At 42.8% G+C, this 17,478-nt stretch overlaps 3 protein-coding genes across 6 annotated transcripts in view; 2 read left to right on the top strand and 1 right to left on the bottom strand.

Annotated features, from left to right (window-relative positions):
- Positions 1–966, top strand: part of LOC126539037 (protein HGV2-like) — a 36,713-nt gene extending 35,747 nt beyond the window's left edge. For all 4 annotated transcript variants that reach the window (XM_050185741.3, XM_050185742.3, XM_050185743.3 and 1 more), the window contains one exon: positions 328–966. In XM_050185741.3, the coding sequence (XP_050041698.1) occupies positions 328–393 (66 nt within the window). In that variant the 3' untranslated portion in view covers positions 394–966. The remainder of the gene's footprint in view (positions 1–327) is intronic.
- Positions 967–4,622: 3,656 nt separating this feature from the next.
- LOC126539041 (target of EGR1 protein 1-like) lies at positions 4,623–11,881 on the bottom strand. The gene is made up of 7 exons (XM_050185746.3): positions 11,552–11,881; positions 11,423–11,463; positions 11,227–11,343; positions 10,960–11,107; positions 9,951–10,216; positions 8,453–8,606; positions 4,623–7,604 (listed from the first exon to the last, which is right to left on the bottom strand). The coding sequence occupies exons 1-7, from the start codon at positions 11,663–11,665 to the stop codon at positions 7,122–7,124; spliced, it is 1,323 nt and encodes a 440-aa protein (XP_050041703.1). The 5' UTR covers positions 11,666–11,881; the 3' UTR covers positions 4,623–7,121.
- Positions 11,882–12,002: 121 nt separating this feature from the next.
- Positions 12,003–17,395, top strand: LOC126539038 (sphingomyelin synthase-related protein 1-like). Its single transcript, XM_050185744.2, has one exon. The coding sequence runs from the start codon at positions 12,103–12,105 to the stop codon at positions 13,642–13,644; it is 1,542 nt and encodes a 513-aa protein (XP_050041701.2). The 5' UTR covers positions 12,003–12,102; the 3' UTR covers positions 13,645–17,395.
- The last annotated feature ends 83 nt before the right edge of the window (positions 17,396–17,478 follow it).

Consider the following 17,478-nt stretch of genomic DNA (forward strand, 5'->3'; position numbering starts at 1 on the left):
GCTGCAGCAACGGAGCTAGCATAAACTTGTCGCCGCTTCAAGCACACCGTTTCTAATGTGTCGACCTGTAGTCGAATAATTCTTTATTTCTTGTAGAGCACAATATGTATGGGTCGACCTGTATTCGTACTCGACTATTGTTCAAGTAAATAGGTATTTTGGCAGCCAGCACAGCGGGCAATTGGGCATTACCTTCTGCTGGGCAATTTCGGAGGAATATTTAGGGTAATAGTGCATTGGGTAAAACCTAGTGTGGAACTGTTCTGAAGTGTTTACTACCATTGCACCAGTTACTAATGAATGAAATTGTGTTTTACTTGGTTTCAGGAAATCCCGAAGGCAAATGACTGCGAAAAACCTGCCACGTCTCCTTTAAAGTCTGTGGCATCTTAGTGGATTGTGGATTTTAACGGCACATGCGCTGGAGACTGTACGCCCGCTTATGGCAGCGAGCAGTGCATGTGACAATACGCCCTTCACAATATTTACTGCCTTGACCAGCATGTCGGGGCAGTTGTTAAAACCTTCACATCTGTCCGAGCAGCCGTTAACGTATTTTTATTAAGTGTGCGTTCCAGTGTACCATTTCATACTGTATAAAAGTACCATTGGCTGCATTGTATTTAAAAGTCAAACATATATTTCTGCGCGTGGTGTGTTTGCTTGATTGTTACTAATAAAAATGTCCCTTTAAGTAAAAACTGTATGCTGCTTGTTATATAAATTTGTAGTTTCTGCTTATAAATCGGCATTATGCAGCAGTCTTTGTTTCTATTTTCTTAACCTCACGAAGCCTGTGTATCATTTTTGGTGCTGAATTTGTTGCCTAAACACTTTAGGTGTGGGAAACCTAATCTAGAACCTATACCAGCATTTTTCATATGCTGGAGGGAGTTCTCTGTTGTCTTTGGTTCAGCAAATCTATGGCAAATTATTACCATAGAATAAATTTTTACTCAATTATAATTTCACTGTTTCCTTCATACCAATATACACTCTGTGGCCAGAAGTAAATGTGAAAAAGTTTTAATTTTCTTTGACGTGAAATTGTTTGGGCTGTGGTGTTAACGCTCGCAAGCAGTGCTCTTTTATGACAGCCACCAGGGGTACAGAGAACTTGTCAACTCTTTCCTATTTGCCTGAAAGTCTCTTGAATTTACACAACTCCTCCCGATTGTATGAAGATAACTCAATATTTCTTGAAGCTTTAAGTGCCGGCAGAAAAATAAAAAAATGCGTTTGGAAATTTAGAAATTACATTTTTTATTGAACAGCTGGATAGAAATTTTTTGCAGATATGAAATGACATAACAGTAGTAAATTCACAACTTGCATCTAAAGATATACAAGTGCACATCGAGGAGGAACTGGCAGAAGGTTCCCTTCATGTAACTTCCTTCATTGCCCTGCTGTATAAAAACTATTGTAATAGTAAACATCACAGTCTCTTGATGTGTCTTAAGCACTGAAAACACTGCCAATCATTGTCTGTGTGTTAATGCAGATGTAAATAATCTTCGGAGCTTGGCCACTCAATCAAATGAAAGTCTCGGTAAATGCAGAAGTGCGCAATTGGCAGCTGCAATTTTTGATATCTCCACTGGACGAACGGAGACTGTAGGCACTTTAGTGGGCCAAGGAGGAAACATTAGTAGGATGTCCAAATGGATTGCACCAGCCCGACCTACTACTGGCACCTAAAAGGCAGCCAAACACGAGGGCAAGACACTTAACTCTTCGTGCACCATGGTGCTTAAGGGCACTTCAACTCTGTTTATGAAAGCATACTGGGTGTGTGCCTGCGAACTCTGGATTGTTACAGCATCGGGTGTCAACCATTTTGTTTGGCCGAGGAGAGTACCTCCAGATAACTTTCCTACTTCACGGTTCACTGCTTATTCATGCTGATTATGTAATTATTTATCATTTGTGATGGTTGTGTGCGTGGAGAGTACACAGTGATATTCAGTAAACGTAGGTAGGCTATTCAAATAAACAGTGTGTCGTGTTTGTCTCTCTGTTTAAGGCATGAGCACTATTGTTTCATTCCTTCTGTTTTTCATTGATTTCGCTGGGCTTGTGGGCTCTTTTGTTATCATGGGACAGTGACAATTTTTGAGGGGTTTAGGAACATTTTGTTTCACTGTAGAAAATGCTACTGCATATGATACAGGTTATGAAATATAGAAAACAAGTTCGTGTGTTCAAATACATAGGTTTCAAAAACTTTCCTAGATAAAAATTTCTGAAACAGACAATTTTGTGGCAGATTAAAAAGATAAAACTAATAAATTGATACTGCAAAAAAAAATATGGTAGTAACATGTGAAGGCGAGCAACTGCTGCATACGTGGTAATGAATTAAGTTATACGATCTGAGGGACCAGACTTCTTGCAAGAAATAATGAGCTGTAGTGTCCCATAAACGTGTGGCGCTGTAGGTCGACCTCAACGACGCATGCGAGCACCTAACACTACCTAAGGGTTCTTATGTTGTGTTTCCATCTTTGTTCTTTTGTTTTTTCATTCATACTCGGCCATTGCATCTTTGCTTGCTTACGCGGGTATAAGCCATTCTGATATTTTTTGAATCACTGGACGAGACGCCGCTTTTTTAGACTGAGCCATTGCAACAAGCCACTTCAGGCTTTCACCCTAAAATAAAAGTCAAGATAAGTTGAGAATAAATGTCGCACAGATAAGTGTTCCAGGAACGCTTTTGTTTAAGCCATTATTTGGCACACTTCCATTGTTCAGGTACAAACATTAGTGTGGTGCATAAACATGAAAACTGCGCAAGATGTCACCTTGATATTATACATTGTGTAGGATGAAAGTAAACAATTGTGCGCAGTATGTGTGTGTGTGAATATATGTATATTTTCATGTGTTTTTCCATGATGTTCAATTCCATTTCTGCATGGGACAACCTCCCATCTGTCCTTCGCTTCCTCTTTTAGGGACTTTATTTTTATTTTTTTCAAAATGTAGGAACTTCTTGCATGAATGCAAACGATTCTGTTTTATATAAAGGAAGTGCCAAGGTTTTGTAAAAAAGTTTAAGAAGTTTTGATTAACTAATGAAGGAAGCCATCACTGCACACTGGCGAATTTCATTAGGCATTTTTACGTTACATGCTTGAACACAATGCACTGTATTGTACAATTTCCCTCGTGAGCCTCGACTCTCTAAATCACCATCCTTTCTTTTCAGCACTACGAAGATGCCCTTTTGAAATAGGTGGCTGGCAACACAGTAAAAAAAAAAAGAAAGGTTAACGTTCAAAACTTTGCTCAATGGGCTCCTTGCGCCATCTGGTGTTAACAGCCAACACAGCAATGCATTAACTGAAATTGTCTCAAGGGCTGCATGAAATATGAAACAATGCCAGACAAGTTGGGCTTGTCATTCATCTTTATTTTGCAAGTTTGCGCTTCGCGAGCTCAGCTTGTCTTCTGTCCAGAATAGGCGAAGAGGGGCAGAGGGTTAGTGCCCCCCCTCCCCCTTCCACTCCTTGTGCATACTTTTGGTTACCGTTCATTAAGAAAACATTGCTGACATCCTCAGTGACCATGAAGTTGAATTTGTGACAAGTTTGCTTTATTCCATAGTGGCCAAAGGTTGCACGAGTGCAGCATCCAGAAACATTAAGGATCAGTTTAGGCTGAAAACAGTAGCGAGAGCTGTGCGGATGCCCTCAGTGCATTGTATTGTGCTCACTAGATTGCATAGTTCGAAGTACTGCTAATAAACAAATGCTAACCGCATTGCAAGCATGTTTGATCAAAGGAATGACTAAATCCACCTCTTAAAATGATTGGGCTTATAGGTTGCATGGAGGATTCCCTTTGTACATGTTGCATTTTTTTGTTGGTTCATGCTGCTTATAAAACTATCAAGGTATCTATTTCTGTCATTTCTATTTAATGATAGCAATGATAATCACTTAGTCACTGCTATTTTACAGATCAATGTAGGTGGGGGGGTATGTTAAAATGTCTTGCTAAAGAGTGGGAACAAACCGTGTGTGTTATGTGGTAGAGGTCTTGGCAATGCCAGTGTTTTCCTTATTTTGGCCATTTTGGACATCCCTCGTATTTTGGCTTTACTTGAGACAACTGTCTTCTTGGATCAATTCCGTGTAGCCACTCCAACATTGACTTATCTTGAAGGGTTTGTAGAAAACACTTTCATTGGTGGTATGTTGCAAAATGCAAGTATAGCCTACCAGTCAAGACCAGCAATTATGACCCCACTGTCTGGGAGCGTTACTTGTAAAAATTCTCTTCACACGACGCCAAGAGGGAAAAGAAAATACATCGCATATATTTTTTTTAAAGCTTGGTCCACAGCACATGCCTTTTATGGGATATATACACACTTCATTAATGATGATTTACTGTTAGATGCAGCACATTAGCAGCAGCAAATTTGGAACATCGTAAACTTTACAAGCAATGCATTTCTTTAGGTCACAGCAACATTTTTTTTTTTCTACTTTGTTGCTGATTTTGCCTGCTTTGGAAACTTCTCTGTAAACTTGCTCAAAGAAAGGTACTTGCCTTTGTGTCCTTTCACCACCCAAAGACTCCACCATGAAGTTCAAACATCGCTGAGCGAATCCTTTTCACAAACAATTTATTTTTTTCGCAAAACAAGGCCACATTCGTAAACCTTACGAAAAATTCAGGAGGGTTGGCAGGTATGCACCTGGGGGCAAAACAATAACTTGCAGGATTTGGTCAAGAACACACACAAAATTATACAAATGGGACAAACACCAGTATTGGTATGTGTACCGGTGTGTTGAATTGGGCCGATTGCCACATGTCTAACTTGAAGGTAGCAGTGCTAAAGACTGAACAAACACGGCGATGACTAACAATTTTTATTGCATGTCGAAACAGCGCCGTCTTTGTTCTCGTCATTGTCCTGTCCTTAGCAGCATTGCCTTCAAGCTATAGCATGTGTAATTTTTGTGCAAAATCGTTCAAGATGGACACATTCAAACTACGTAAAGTTCTACTCCCTAACCTAAATGCCACGTAGCTATGTGGAAATCTTTGCAGTGTTAAGCAAGACCTTCAGCTGTGTAACATGATGCTAGCTAGGTTTAACCCCTTCGCTTCTGCCCGGTTGGCACTCGGCCGCGCCTGGTGTTCCACGCAAGAAAATTGCTCTAAAATGTGCGACAGGCATTGCACTTGCCAAATGTCTGATTTATGTTGTTCTGAAAAGGCTTCCGCGTCAGATGCAGTAAATAACTAGAAAGTGAGCGTAATAAAAGTTTAAAACTAGCAGGAATGTGGAGTTCACTCTTGGGTTTTTTTCGCACTCTGAACACCCTTTGGGCTTTTGAACTTGGCCCACGAAAACTAAGCACAGCATCGAATCGTTCTGCTTTAGTTTTCAGTAGTATGTACTGAAAAAAGTGAGCCCACTCTGAAGCCTGTACGCTTTTGTTTTTCAAGCCTGTTAGTCTATGCAACGGCGGCTACAACAGAGCCGAGTTTGATGAGCAGGAATCTTTCCATTGTTCTACAAACCACTCCTGCTGAAAGTGTAGACAAATGTGTCCACATCTAGTGTGAGATACCCACGCTAGAACATAGCCTGCAATGTGCTGCCATCTATGAAAAATAGCCAGAAACAGCCATTCATTGAGCAGCTGGTGAAAAACAAGCATCAAGACCAATGATTCACCTTCCTGCTGTCTGAGCGCGTAAGCCGCCATCACTAGTATAAAGTGGCACAGTATCTCTGCCAGTAAGTAAAGCTGTGAACTTGTAGGCTATAGGTGGCAACAATGTACTAAGCCATAAATTACGAGTCCAAAACAAGCCATTAATTAAAGCAAATCTATGTAGGTGTATTAGCTAAGTGCCTTTGCTAATGATTACTCGCATGCTTGTGATCCGTGTTACTATCTTTACTGTTAAGCATTGTGGTACTTCCAGGGTGGCAGACTTGTGCACCTGAAATGCAGGGCAGCCCAACATGAAAGGGAACACCTAGTGATTAAGGAACTACTGCATGTACATGCAAGTTCAAACATTGCTTGCTAATACTTCCAGAGTGGCTATTGTTTTGGATGATGAAGTACAGCAGTATGTTTCCTCTTGAGCAAAAACAATGAGAATGGATGGTCTTGAACACAGTTTGGGTCCTTTCATCAATTCCCTATGTACAAGGGGTAATGGTGGTGAGTGACAGATGAACCATGCCTTCTGTTACTTCTCAGAGGTGGTTCACCACCTTGCCATTCTCTGCAAACAAAGGTGAAGAGGTTTCTTGGAAGCTGTTTAATTAGTCTCCTAATTCCTCTCTATAATCACCTGCTCGTGTGAATGCTTATGCTGGGAGCATGACCCTGGCATGTGTGCCTTTTTCTCCTGGACGTGTGCTCGCAGAACTTGTTTTACAAAACACTGTTTTGTCATTGGCTAGCATTTGGGTGCCCATCACTCGTGACAGCAGCCGATTGCAGAAGTACAGAAAGCATATGAGGCTGCTTTTATAGGAGCTTCAAGAAAGATTCTTAGCTTCCAGCTGGCTAAGTGCTCTTTGCTTGATCCTCCAAAATGTCAAGTTGCAATACACTCCCTCTGGCTGTCTATCTAGGTCGAAGCATTTCTTTGAAACTGTTTAACAAATTTGCAGATGAAGTTTGTTAATGATGGATGGCATTGTTTTAGCCTTCGCATTAATCGGTCGGTATCACAATAAAGCAGCTAAAGGGGTGAAAATTAGAACTGCACCACAGACTGCTTTACTTATAGACTGTGGCATTGCAGACATGCTGCTTGGCAAACTAAAGGAAGCTGCACATCTGTTTCACCAATGTGTTTTTAACAATGATGTGAAAGGAGTAACCGAACAGCAAGCTTTCAAAAGAGCAACATGCTCAACAAATGACTGACAGCCCTTTCAATATCCAGCCTTGTGTATGCATCGATAAAGAGGTGCCTGTAGTGTTCATCATTTCAATAAACAGCCACGCAAAGAATCTGTATTACTGCTCGTGTTTTGGCATACCTGGCTGCATCGGTAGCAATTTCACCTTTGGTGAAGATTATCACATGTACAGAAAAGGAAACCAAAAACAACAACACAGAAGTAACTACTTATCACCAAAGAGAGCCTTAAACTTTTCGACATGTTTAGCACTGTGCTTGGTAAAGTTTGATTCTCTTATGAGCAAGGGTACCGTCTTCCCACTGAGACACAGCCTGTTGACTAGCTCGTTGAGGCCCAACTCTTCTGCGTCAAGATTGCCTGAGGGACGATGCTTTGCGTATGACAGCACAAACGTTGCGAAGGCGTATCCAGTCATGAATGCGTCAAAGCCCGCCCTGTGTAGCCCTGTTGTGAATTTGCGCTCTCTGTTTGAGACTTCTTCAGGAGAGTCGATATCGGCCTCGTCCTCTTCCATGGCTGTCAGGTCTATGGTCGAGTGCTCCGAGTCGGAAGCATTGGTGGGATCACGGGGCGATGACCCTTTAACTCTGTTACGTCTGCGACGTTTGGATGCTTGGGCGTCAAGGATGTCGTCAACGTTGTGCGAGGCGCAGCATTGGTCGCCCTTGCCGCACCAGCCATACCGCTGCAAAGGTGGTAAAAGATAAAGAATGCAGCAAGTTTTTTTACAGTCTGCAGTAAAGCAGATGCAAAGAAGACATTAATACTAGTCCATAATTAGTCATTGTCTTTTGCAGCAGGTTAAATGCCTTTCCTAGAGATCTACAATTATTTAACCAGCATCAACATAACCCACTTTATGTGAGATTTTTCTTGTCTCCTTGAATTCTCAGTAATGTTAAAAGGACACTAAAGGCAAATATTAAGTCAAGCTAAAGTGATAGATTAGTGTTTAAGAATCTGCGAGACGTTAATATTATTGTGAACAGACCCTTAAAAATAAAGAAATTGAATATTTACGTTCTTCTGTTACTTCTGGATCACCCTGCACTTTTCTTTTTTAAATTGGTAAGCTGCCTGCCACTTGCGATTTGGGGCTGTGTGTCAAATGTGCTTGAATCACTTTTCATTCACCTGCAGATTTTCTTTTCACAATCTAGTTCCTTTGCGAGTACTACGGCACCTTCACATATTGTGAAGGAGCATGTTTATCAGTGGCAAGTTGGTTAATTTTATAACTTTGAAAATGAATAGGGAAAGGTGGTTATTAATGAGCCAAACGAGTCACTGCAACAATGTTATACCACCCCTGGGCTCCTGTGTTACGGCGACAATCTCAAACACCGGCCAGTGTGTATAAGCCAAAATTCCAAGTTTTGCACACTCAAGCTTTGTGTACCCAAAGCTCCACACCCTGCTTACTTTCTCTTGTATGCCTGACTGTTTGTGTCTTCTAACTTTGGGTGCATAACATGAAACTCCATATTTTTTTCCCCCCAATCTAGAAACAACATCCATAGTCTTGCAACTCACAGCGAAATTTTTGCAGATGTCTGCAGACATCTTCGCCGGCTCCTGCCTCAGTGCACAATCCCCGTGGTCAATTGAGTATTCCTGGTTATACTGAAGAAACTGGATGCTGACGAACTGTCGGCCCTTTGCCTCCTTGCAAGCATTATCTCTTTGCCTGCACAGAAGTTGCAAATGATAGCTGAAGATCGCAACACTCGGACAAGTGAGTTTAACTCCCACAAAGCCCAAACACCATTCTACACAAAAAAAAAAAAAAAGTTCACCTTTATTTCTGACCATGGAGAGTACATTATAAAAAAACAATGATTTATGTTATCATTAATTTAGTAATTAATTAATTAGTGATTGGTTTTCTGAGTTCACAACGGAAACTCTGCTTTCACATGTCAAAAACCCTAGAATGAATATTGCATTAGATTTCCTGTGCTTAAATCAGAATTTTGAGGTACCAAATTCAGGCCACCAAGAATGATATGTATGTGGCGTTCAATTGATGCTGCTGAGGTGACGGGCTTGCGTAACAAATTCTTGCCATACAAGACGAAAGGGGGGGCTAACCGAGAGGCCTGATTTTTTATTAATCGTATCGAGAAGCCAACAAAGAACGACACCAAGGACAACACGGGGGAAATTGCTTATACTAAGTGAATTAAACGATAAATTAATGGAGAACGATCCCACGTCTTGCGAAGACGTGGGATTGTTGCCCACCTGCGGCAAGTTGTTTTTTCACCCACTTTCATTGCTATTAATTTATCATTTCTTTAATTCAATTAGTAAGTACAAGTAATTTCTCCTATGTTGTCCTTTGCGTTGTCGTTTGTTGGCTTCTCATGATAAGTTCTTGTCATAGTGATGGTGACAGCATAAAACAGTTGAAGATGAGGTACTGAACATTACGACCCTTCTATTTCTAGTTTGACTGTGTTGACAGCTGATCTTCACCCTTTGTCCTTCACTATAACAATAATTATATGCAGAAGTTACAGCTGGGAAGTGAGATCTATTGGTCAGTGTGGCAGATAAAAAAAAACTAACATGACGTGAATGTACAGTAATATCTCTTTATAACGAAGTTGAAGGGCGAGCCAGAATTACTTTGTTATGTCCATTATAACATGCACTGCAATATGAATCTCGGGGGATTCCAAGGGGAATTTCACTTACGTCGGTATATATGCACTATTTCATTATATCCTGTTTCATTATAACGAGGATTGAATGGGCAGTACCACCTCAGCTCAGTTCGCAAAGACAAGGCAACGCTACATCAAGAGTGTTACATAGTCTCTTTGTTTACATGTCATTAAGCTGCTTATAGCGGAATGCACAAGCACTGCACAGAATTGTGACCCCCCTTGACAGAAAAAAGGCTGCCATTTAATACAACATGTTTGCGACAATGGGAGTGGCCAGCCAAAATGTCTCCCTCTGACATTCAACTAAATTATTTCTTGCCTAAGAAAAGAAAGAAAAGAAAAGAAAGGCTAGGAATTACCTATTGCGGAAGACGTACTCCAGGTACGACGCTGGCAGAGAAGCCTTGGCTTCTGCAATGTACTTTGTGTCGTACACACGACCGGGGAACAAGTCGTTCAGGTCGGCTAAGAATGTCTGCAGAGACGGAGGCAATGCCAGGTACAAGCTATGGTACAGGAAAACCGCGTCCATGAAACCATTGTGCAGGACAATGGGCTTCTGATGCACGACCAGCATTGAGAATAGCTTGCGGAGGGAATGCGCGTTGTCCTCTGGATGGTTGGGCTGCATTAGATACAATAAGCATTGACACCACTATGCTGTCAATCATACACGAGAAGAATTTCTTTGTTTCCAACTAATTGTCTGGTGTACTTAAAGAGCACAGTAGGCAGATTTAGATAGAGCATCTGTACAGCAACAAAATATGGACTATCGTAGACAAATGATCCAGAAACAAGTTCGAGCTAACTAATGCATTCTTTCATTTCCAATTTCATCACCACATAGTTGGCATGATTTGTCCCTGTACGCTTAGTTTGGGGCCTTTATTAACAAGATATGTAGTGATGCAACTTCACACGCTCTTGAGTTATTGCCTGGCAGTGGTGGTATTGATGCTTTCTTGAGTGTACAGCATTATGTATACATGTCGATACAAAGAGGTTCAAAGAACAGTAAAATGCAACACAATAAATTAAACCACTGAAATAGTTTAATTTGCACAAGCTTGCCAGTGTTTTTTAATACATGACGTTAGCAGCAGCTAACCTTCGTATGCAAGCAGAGTAAAATGCTCAATAAAATGCAAGTATCATGCACAATTTGTTAAAGTGGCTCATTTTTTAATCTACTTAGGTTCTGTGTACACTTCTGTTTTGAACTGCTGTCGATGAGCAAAGGCGTGTGTTCGTGCTCTGATAGTCTGATCCAATTAGGTGGAATTGGTGCTTGGAGATGTGCAACAATTTTGTTTTTTTCGTGTTGTAAAATTGCTAGATATGTAAGCACACAAGAAACGAACTTACGCGATCATTGCCTCGGTAGTAGGAAACGCCGAGGGAGTATTGTCGGTTGAAGTCAAAGCCATGACTGATGAGAAACTGCAACGACGAGGGCTCCACGATGTAATTATCTTGACAGAGAATAAGTATGTTGAATGTCTGAACGGTGAATCTGCACAAGACGTGCACGGTTGAAATTGCCTGTCAGCGGCTGGTCACGAAATTGCATCGTCGACAAGACTCTCTCTTTGTCATTACTAACGCTCATATTTGCGAACGCATAGGTCTTACCTAAGTGGGCCAGTTTCCGCCGACCTGGCATCTTGCCGAAAACACGAAAGTCCCATGGATATGATGGCTCTCGTGTCAGCTACACGGGACATTGCAATGTACCGATCTTCCACAGACCTGTGCGAGAAAACCAAAATAGTATCGGCGCAAAGTGATCACTAATGTCAGTAGATGTAGCAGTCTAAAATAGACGTACTTGGCATTGATATCTTTTCTCTTTCCAATGCCGCTAAGTTCCTGTGGAGAGCACAAAGTTGTTAAAGCCGCAAGTCGGAATGAAATAGTACCAAGGAATTCAAATCTAAACGGACTTATGTCGTCTTACCAGATCTATAGCTACAAAGAGGGATGTCTTCACGGCGAGAACTAAGGAAGGCCATATATCGGCGATGTTGTCTTTCGTAACGTCCACGACGGGAACGCTCTTTAATTCGCTCATCGTAAATCCCGCGCTTATCAACCTCAATCGCTAAGCGTTAATAGCTTGCTACTACCGACGTCACCACTGAAGCATTCGCTCACTGACGTTCAAGAACGAAGCGTTCATGCTTGAGTATTCGTTTCCAAATGAAAATCCGGCGTCCCGAGCTTCAGCGAAATGTTTCGGTGTGCAAACGAAACGCGCACGTTTCCGCGCGTTTATCGCCGGCACTGCAGTGCACTGCAAGTGCGCTTCCCTGCATGCCACTTGTATGCGGGTAAGTCTCGTATTTCGTCGCCATTAGTTCTTCACTTGCTTGGAACTCCTCATTCTTGTGAAATCGCAGCTCCGTTAGTTTTATTTATGACGAAGGCACCGACACAATTCGACCCGGATGCTCTACTTTCCGCCGGTGACCCCGCTTGTTTTTCTTGCTACGCATCTCTCTCTCCCTAATGGCCCTCGGCTCACTTCCGCTTCGTACCTCGTACCGCCGCTTGGCGTTGTTAGTGTTGTGTGTTGTTGCGGGGCCGCAAGGCGTGCAGGTAAACTTGCCAGCTCCCTGCATCGCAGGTGAAGCGAAGCGACAAGTCGTGCGATGCGTCGACGACGGACGGGCGACGTCGCTACCGCTCTGGCCCAGCCTTCGCACCTCTAACCAACGACAGCGCGGGCGACGAGTCGCGATGGCGGCGGACAAGCCAGTACAAGAGTGGACGGTAGGCGAGGTTGGCGAGTGGCTTCACGACGTTGGCTTGGGCAGGTACGAAGCGACTTTCGGCGAGCACCTGATTGACGGGCGCGCTCTGTTGACCATCTCGGAGTCAGACCTGCGGAAGCCGCCGCTCGAGATTCGGCTTCTGGGGGACATCAAGAACTTGATGATCTGCATCCGAGAGCTGCAATGGCAGAACGTGGCCGCTGTCAGGCAGCTGCTGGGACCCGGCGAGCTGGTGCCCGCGTCGACGGCCGCGCAGACCATGAGCCGCCGAAATTCGACGCGCAAGAGGCGCGGTTCCTCGGACGGCACAGCGCCGTCGACCGACGTTTCCTTCGAGTACGACGACGACGAGAACACCGACGATGGCTACTCCGTCGGGACGGCCGCTGCGAACGGCGGCGCCTGCAAGCAGCGCCGTTTCAAGCCCGAGATCTGGAAGACGGTGGTGGGCATGCTCTACTTCCTCGCCGTCACCTGGATCACCGCCATCGTGATGGTCATTGTGCACGACCGGGTGCCCGACATGCAGACGTACCCGCCGCTTCCCGACATCTTCCTCGACAACGTGCCGCACATTCCCTGGGCCTTCGCCATGTGCGAGTTCACGGGCCTCGTCCTCTTCATCGTGTGGGTGTGCATCCTCGTATGCCACCGGCACCGCTTCATCCTCCTCCGGCGCATGTTCTCCCTGTTCGGGTCCGTGTTCCTGCTGCGCTGCATCACAATGCTCATCACCTCCCTCTCGGTGCCGGGAAAGCACCTCCAGTGCAAGGCCCGCCACGTCGGCGACTTCTCGGAGAAGATAAGCCAGGCCTTCGTCATATGGCAAGGAGGCGGCATGCTGATCCAAGGAGTGCGCACCTGCGGGGACTACATGTTCAGCGGACACACGACTGTGCTCACGCTTCTCAATTTCTTCATCACTGAGTACACGCCGCGCTCCTATTACTTCCTGCACACGACTTCCTGGGTACTCAATCTCTTCGGCATCTTCTTCATCCTGGCGGCGCATGAACACTACTCCATAGACGTGTTCATCGCCTTCTACATTTCCACCAGGCTCTTCCTGTATTACCACACCCTGGCGAACAATAGGGCGCTGATGCAGATGGACAGCAAGCGGACGCGAATATGGTTTCCACTTTTCTACTTTTTTGAGTCCGGTGTGGACGGCATTGTCCCCAACGAATATGACACGCCTTTTAGTTTGCTAAAGTGGTTCAAGCGCAAGGCAGCCAACATTGCTGTCAAGTTCAAATTCATCAAGACACTTTAGCACCATGAAGGTGGCATGTCAGCAGAAATTGCACCGAGATGCAACTGACATGGTCAGCTGTGGTATATTTTTCGAAATCCGTTGCTACAGGTCTTTGTGCACAGAATTTGTGAATCTTGTTGTGCAGGGCTGAGGCAACGATTCCCATACAGATATAAATTCGAAGTGCTTAACCAATCAAGCATGCCCTGCATACAAGCCTCTTGCATGAAACTCGTGCAGCAACGTTCCACTGCCCTTGGCATCATCAATCTGTCAACACCTTTTTGCTACCTTACTAAGATTGCAAATTTCTGCACCATGAACTGGTCTCAAGCTTGGTCTGCAACAGGCCATATGGAACGCTCACTTTAATTACGCTGTTTATATTGGAGCACAGTATCTCCATAATGCTGCACGTTGTGCTATGCTGTTCCACGTTTAAATTTTTTGTGCACTCGAACATCTTGTACTAGTGCGTCGAGTGTGACGAGTCCATGGTGATGCATCTGAACTTTCAGCCACACAACACCGGTTCCACGTTATCTCAGTGCTTTGCCAGGTAACCAGTGCTTCAGCTTGCCAATGCCGCAAATCCCTCTTGCTTTGTTTTGCCGTTGCTCTCATGCACTTCCCGAGTCGCCTTTGTAAACATTCAGGAAGTCGTCCATGAAGCACTCTTTTGAAAGGGCATCTAAATTTACACATTGCTTAGTAGCCATATGGCGTGCACATTTGCACATGACATCTCTGGCGCATCTTTATTTTGGTGAAATTATTCTCTCTGCTTGGTGCTTATCACGATGGCTGCGCACGCCATTGTCATAACGACAGAATGGAAAATACTGTGCCATCATCTTAATGCTTAGCTGCATCAGACTGTCAGAAATTGCGTATCTTTTTTGAAATGCATTGCACAATGTCTGGCTCTAGTTAGCCTTTAGTGCACCATCATTCCGCAAGTTCTTGCTAAAAGAACATTGGCCAACAGTTAATGCTTAGGAATTCACCCTGCATGGCTGTAATCTCGAACACCTTTGCAAGGCATATCGATTCACATGCTCATGGGGTTGTGTAAAATCTTGCACCAGGTATATCATGCGCAATACTGCATGCCTCTTCTGAATCACTTGCACGGTGCCCCTACAAGTGTCTGCTCTTGTTTATGCACTTGTGTGCGTGTCAAGCAATGCCTGACACATTGAAGTTCAAAGCAGACTTCACATGTGTTTGCAGACATTTGTTTGTACCACATCAATGTGCCTATTGCCTTGAGCATTGATAGAATGACAATGGCACGGCCATTCTTGATGAGTGGGTGCCAGTTTTAGACTTCGTACGAAGCATTAACGAGAAGATTTGCACATGCCGAAATACCGTCACGTGCCCACGTAACTTTTCGTAGTGCCAAGCATAAAGAAGCTATGACACTTGTACTGCTGTTGACGCCGTAAATCATTGCTTTATTGTTGCTCTTGGAGGCACCCGTGACTCATGCCTGTTGTTTGATGAAATAAGATGTTGTTGCACTTGAAACAGTGTTAAAGCAGGTGTAGCTTGACTGTGTGTCATGTTTTGCACCTACGTTGAAATTATTATTTTTAATGACTTGTGCTCTCTTAACTCATGACCACAATGTGAAAAAGGGCGCAATTTAAATTAATAGTTTTCGAAGCCTGGCTGCATTCCGTGATTCTTTATATTATAGTACAGCTCCTTGAAGCTACTTTTGTTTAGTATGCAGAGTTCATTTATAGATTTTGATCAGCTGATGATTTTACTTTAGTTCACATTGATCGACACTGTATCTGATGTATTATTGCAATCCTTTGTCTTCCATATCTAATTCAAATATGGATCAGCATGCTGCTCTGTGCCTTTACTTGTTCAGTACACTTTTCACTTGCTTGTAACTTGTGTTTCGTAAAAAAAAAAAAAGGCATAGCCACTTAATTACTCAGTAGGCTGTGTCTTCATTATGCATAAGCAGTCTTATTTTGTGCATACTCTTAAAAAAAAAAAAAGAAAGAAAGGACTTACTTGGAAGCTGACTTCAATTCTCCTATTTAAATATATGTGGAATGCAGAAATACTCTCATTAGATCTTTGCTAAACTGTTTTGAACAAACTATTGTATTAAAAATAGCAAGTTGGATTCTTCTGATGTTGGAAGATTCTTAATTATGCCTTCAACTTTGTAAAATCAATGTTTTCAGTCAATTTTAATTAACAAATAAATATATATGAGCACCAAATTTACTGCTTCATAACTCTGCAACAGGAACAGATACCAGTTCTGTAAACTGTACCTGTACTAGGTTGTACTAGGTTGCAGTTTACTTTGAAAGTTAATTTATAATACATGAAGCTCAGGGGAATTTTGATGTGTTTATTTACGGTGGAGATGTTGGGTTGCTAACTTCGTGGTTCAATTTATTGAACTATTTTTCCGATTTCTGGCTCCTGAAAGAAAGATAATGATAAGGGCTGAATCAAGAACTCGTTATGTGCAGTTACTAAAGTTCCCCTTTTTAAATGCAGCAGGTTACGTTCAGACTAGCTCAGATGCAACTGAATAAGAGTGTTTTTGCATTTCACATGCATTTTTGTGAGGAGGGCCTGAGATAAATGATTCCTTTTAACAATCACTGCTGCCGCGCCTGTGTTACGACGTTATCATTCCGTGTCCCCAAGCGTACTAATTTCTACTCCATTGTTATCACAAGGTATAAGTGCTGCCCAGTGGAGATTTTTTTTTGTTCCTTTGTATGCATGTTGAATGTAGTTAATGTTGTTTGGTGGCGTTTGTACGATACACAGCTAGGTGATTATGTCAATGTTCATAGCAGTCATTGAAACTCCCTGAGAAACCACAAGTCTTGTAAAGAGCTTGAAAAAAACAAAAATCTTCAAATTTTGTTTTCTGCTGAGCCAAGCAGATATTTGTTTGGTCATCTGGCCACAAAATTGGTGCCATCTCTTATAAAAGTCAAGCTGCTGCAATTCTAGTAGCTCTGTGATGGTCGGTGGCGGTTTACTTGCTAAGCCGTTTTCTTGAGCCTTTTTCCTTCACATGGAAAAAGAAGTTTGCTCGTTCTTGAAAACAGTACTTTGTTTTGACATAGCATTGCTTTGGTACTTGATTATGCCTTGTTTGAGATCTAAAAGTGCTAAAAAACTGTTTTTCTTCCACAGAAACTGCTACTAACTTTGTAAAGGAACTGTTGCAGCCAGGGAGTTATACACATTGCAGCGATTAGTTGTTGCTTGTCTAGAGGACTAGCTTATCTATGTCTGCCACATTGAGTTGCCAACCACGAGTCAAAAACCAAGAAACTTCACTCGGCTGGCTGTGTGTCACGCTGCCATAGCAGCCTACCTCTAGAGACTCAGTATATATATATATATATATAGTTTATTTAGTCCCTCATAGAGTGATAATTATAATTGTTGCTGTGATATCTGTTAAAGGTATTAATATGTTTACATATATTTTGTTCTGTATTATGGTTCTTGTCACTCGCGGATCAATCTCAAAAGGTGGCGTATGTGTACTTCGACGAGGTGCTTGCACAAGAAAGCCCAAAGTTGGAAGCTACTGGCTATAAATTCCAAAAACCGCAAGTTGTAAATTTCAAAGCTTGCATGGTCTATGCAACATTTGTCCTTTTGTTAATTGCATAACAAGTCGCAATAACTTGCATTAAGCTTCTCCTATTTATGTAAGAACTGGTGGATAAGTTATTCAATAAACTAAGTTTACGTGATAAAATTGGTTGAATGTTTCTTTCGTTTAACTGGCTGGCATGCTGTACTGGTACACGCATGCAGTTGCAGTGTTCACTAAGCATCTCT

Source organism: Dermacentor andersoni, chromosome 11, assembly GCF_023375885.2.
Source record: "Dermacentor andersoni chromosome 11, qqDerAnde1_hic_scaffold, whole genome shotgun sequence".
Taxonomy (NCBI): domain Eukaryota; kingdom Metazoa; phylum Arthropoda; class Arachnida; order Ixodida; family Ixodidae; genus Dermacentor; species Dermacentor andersoni.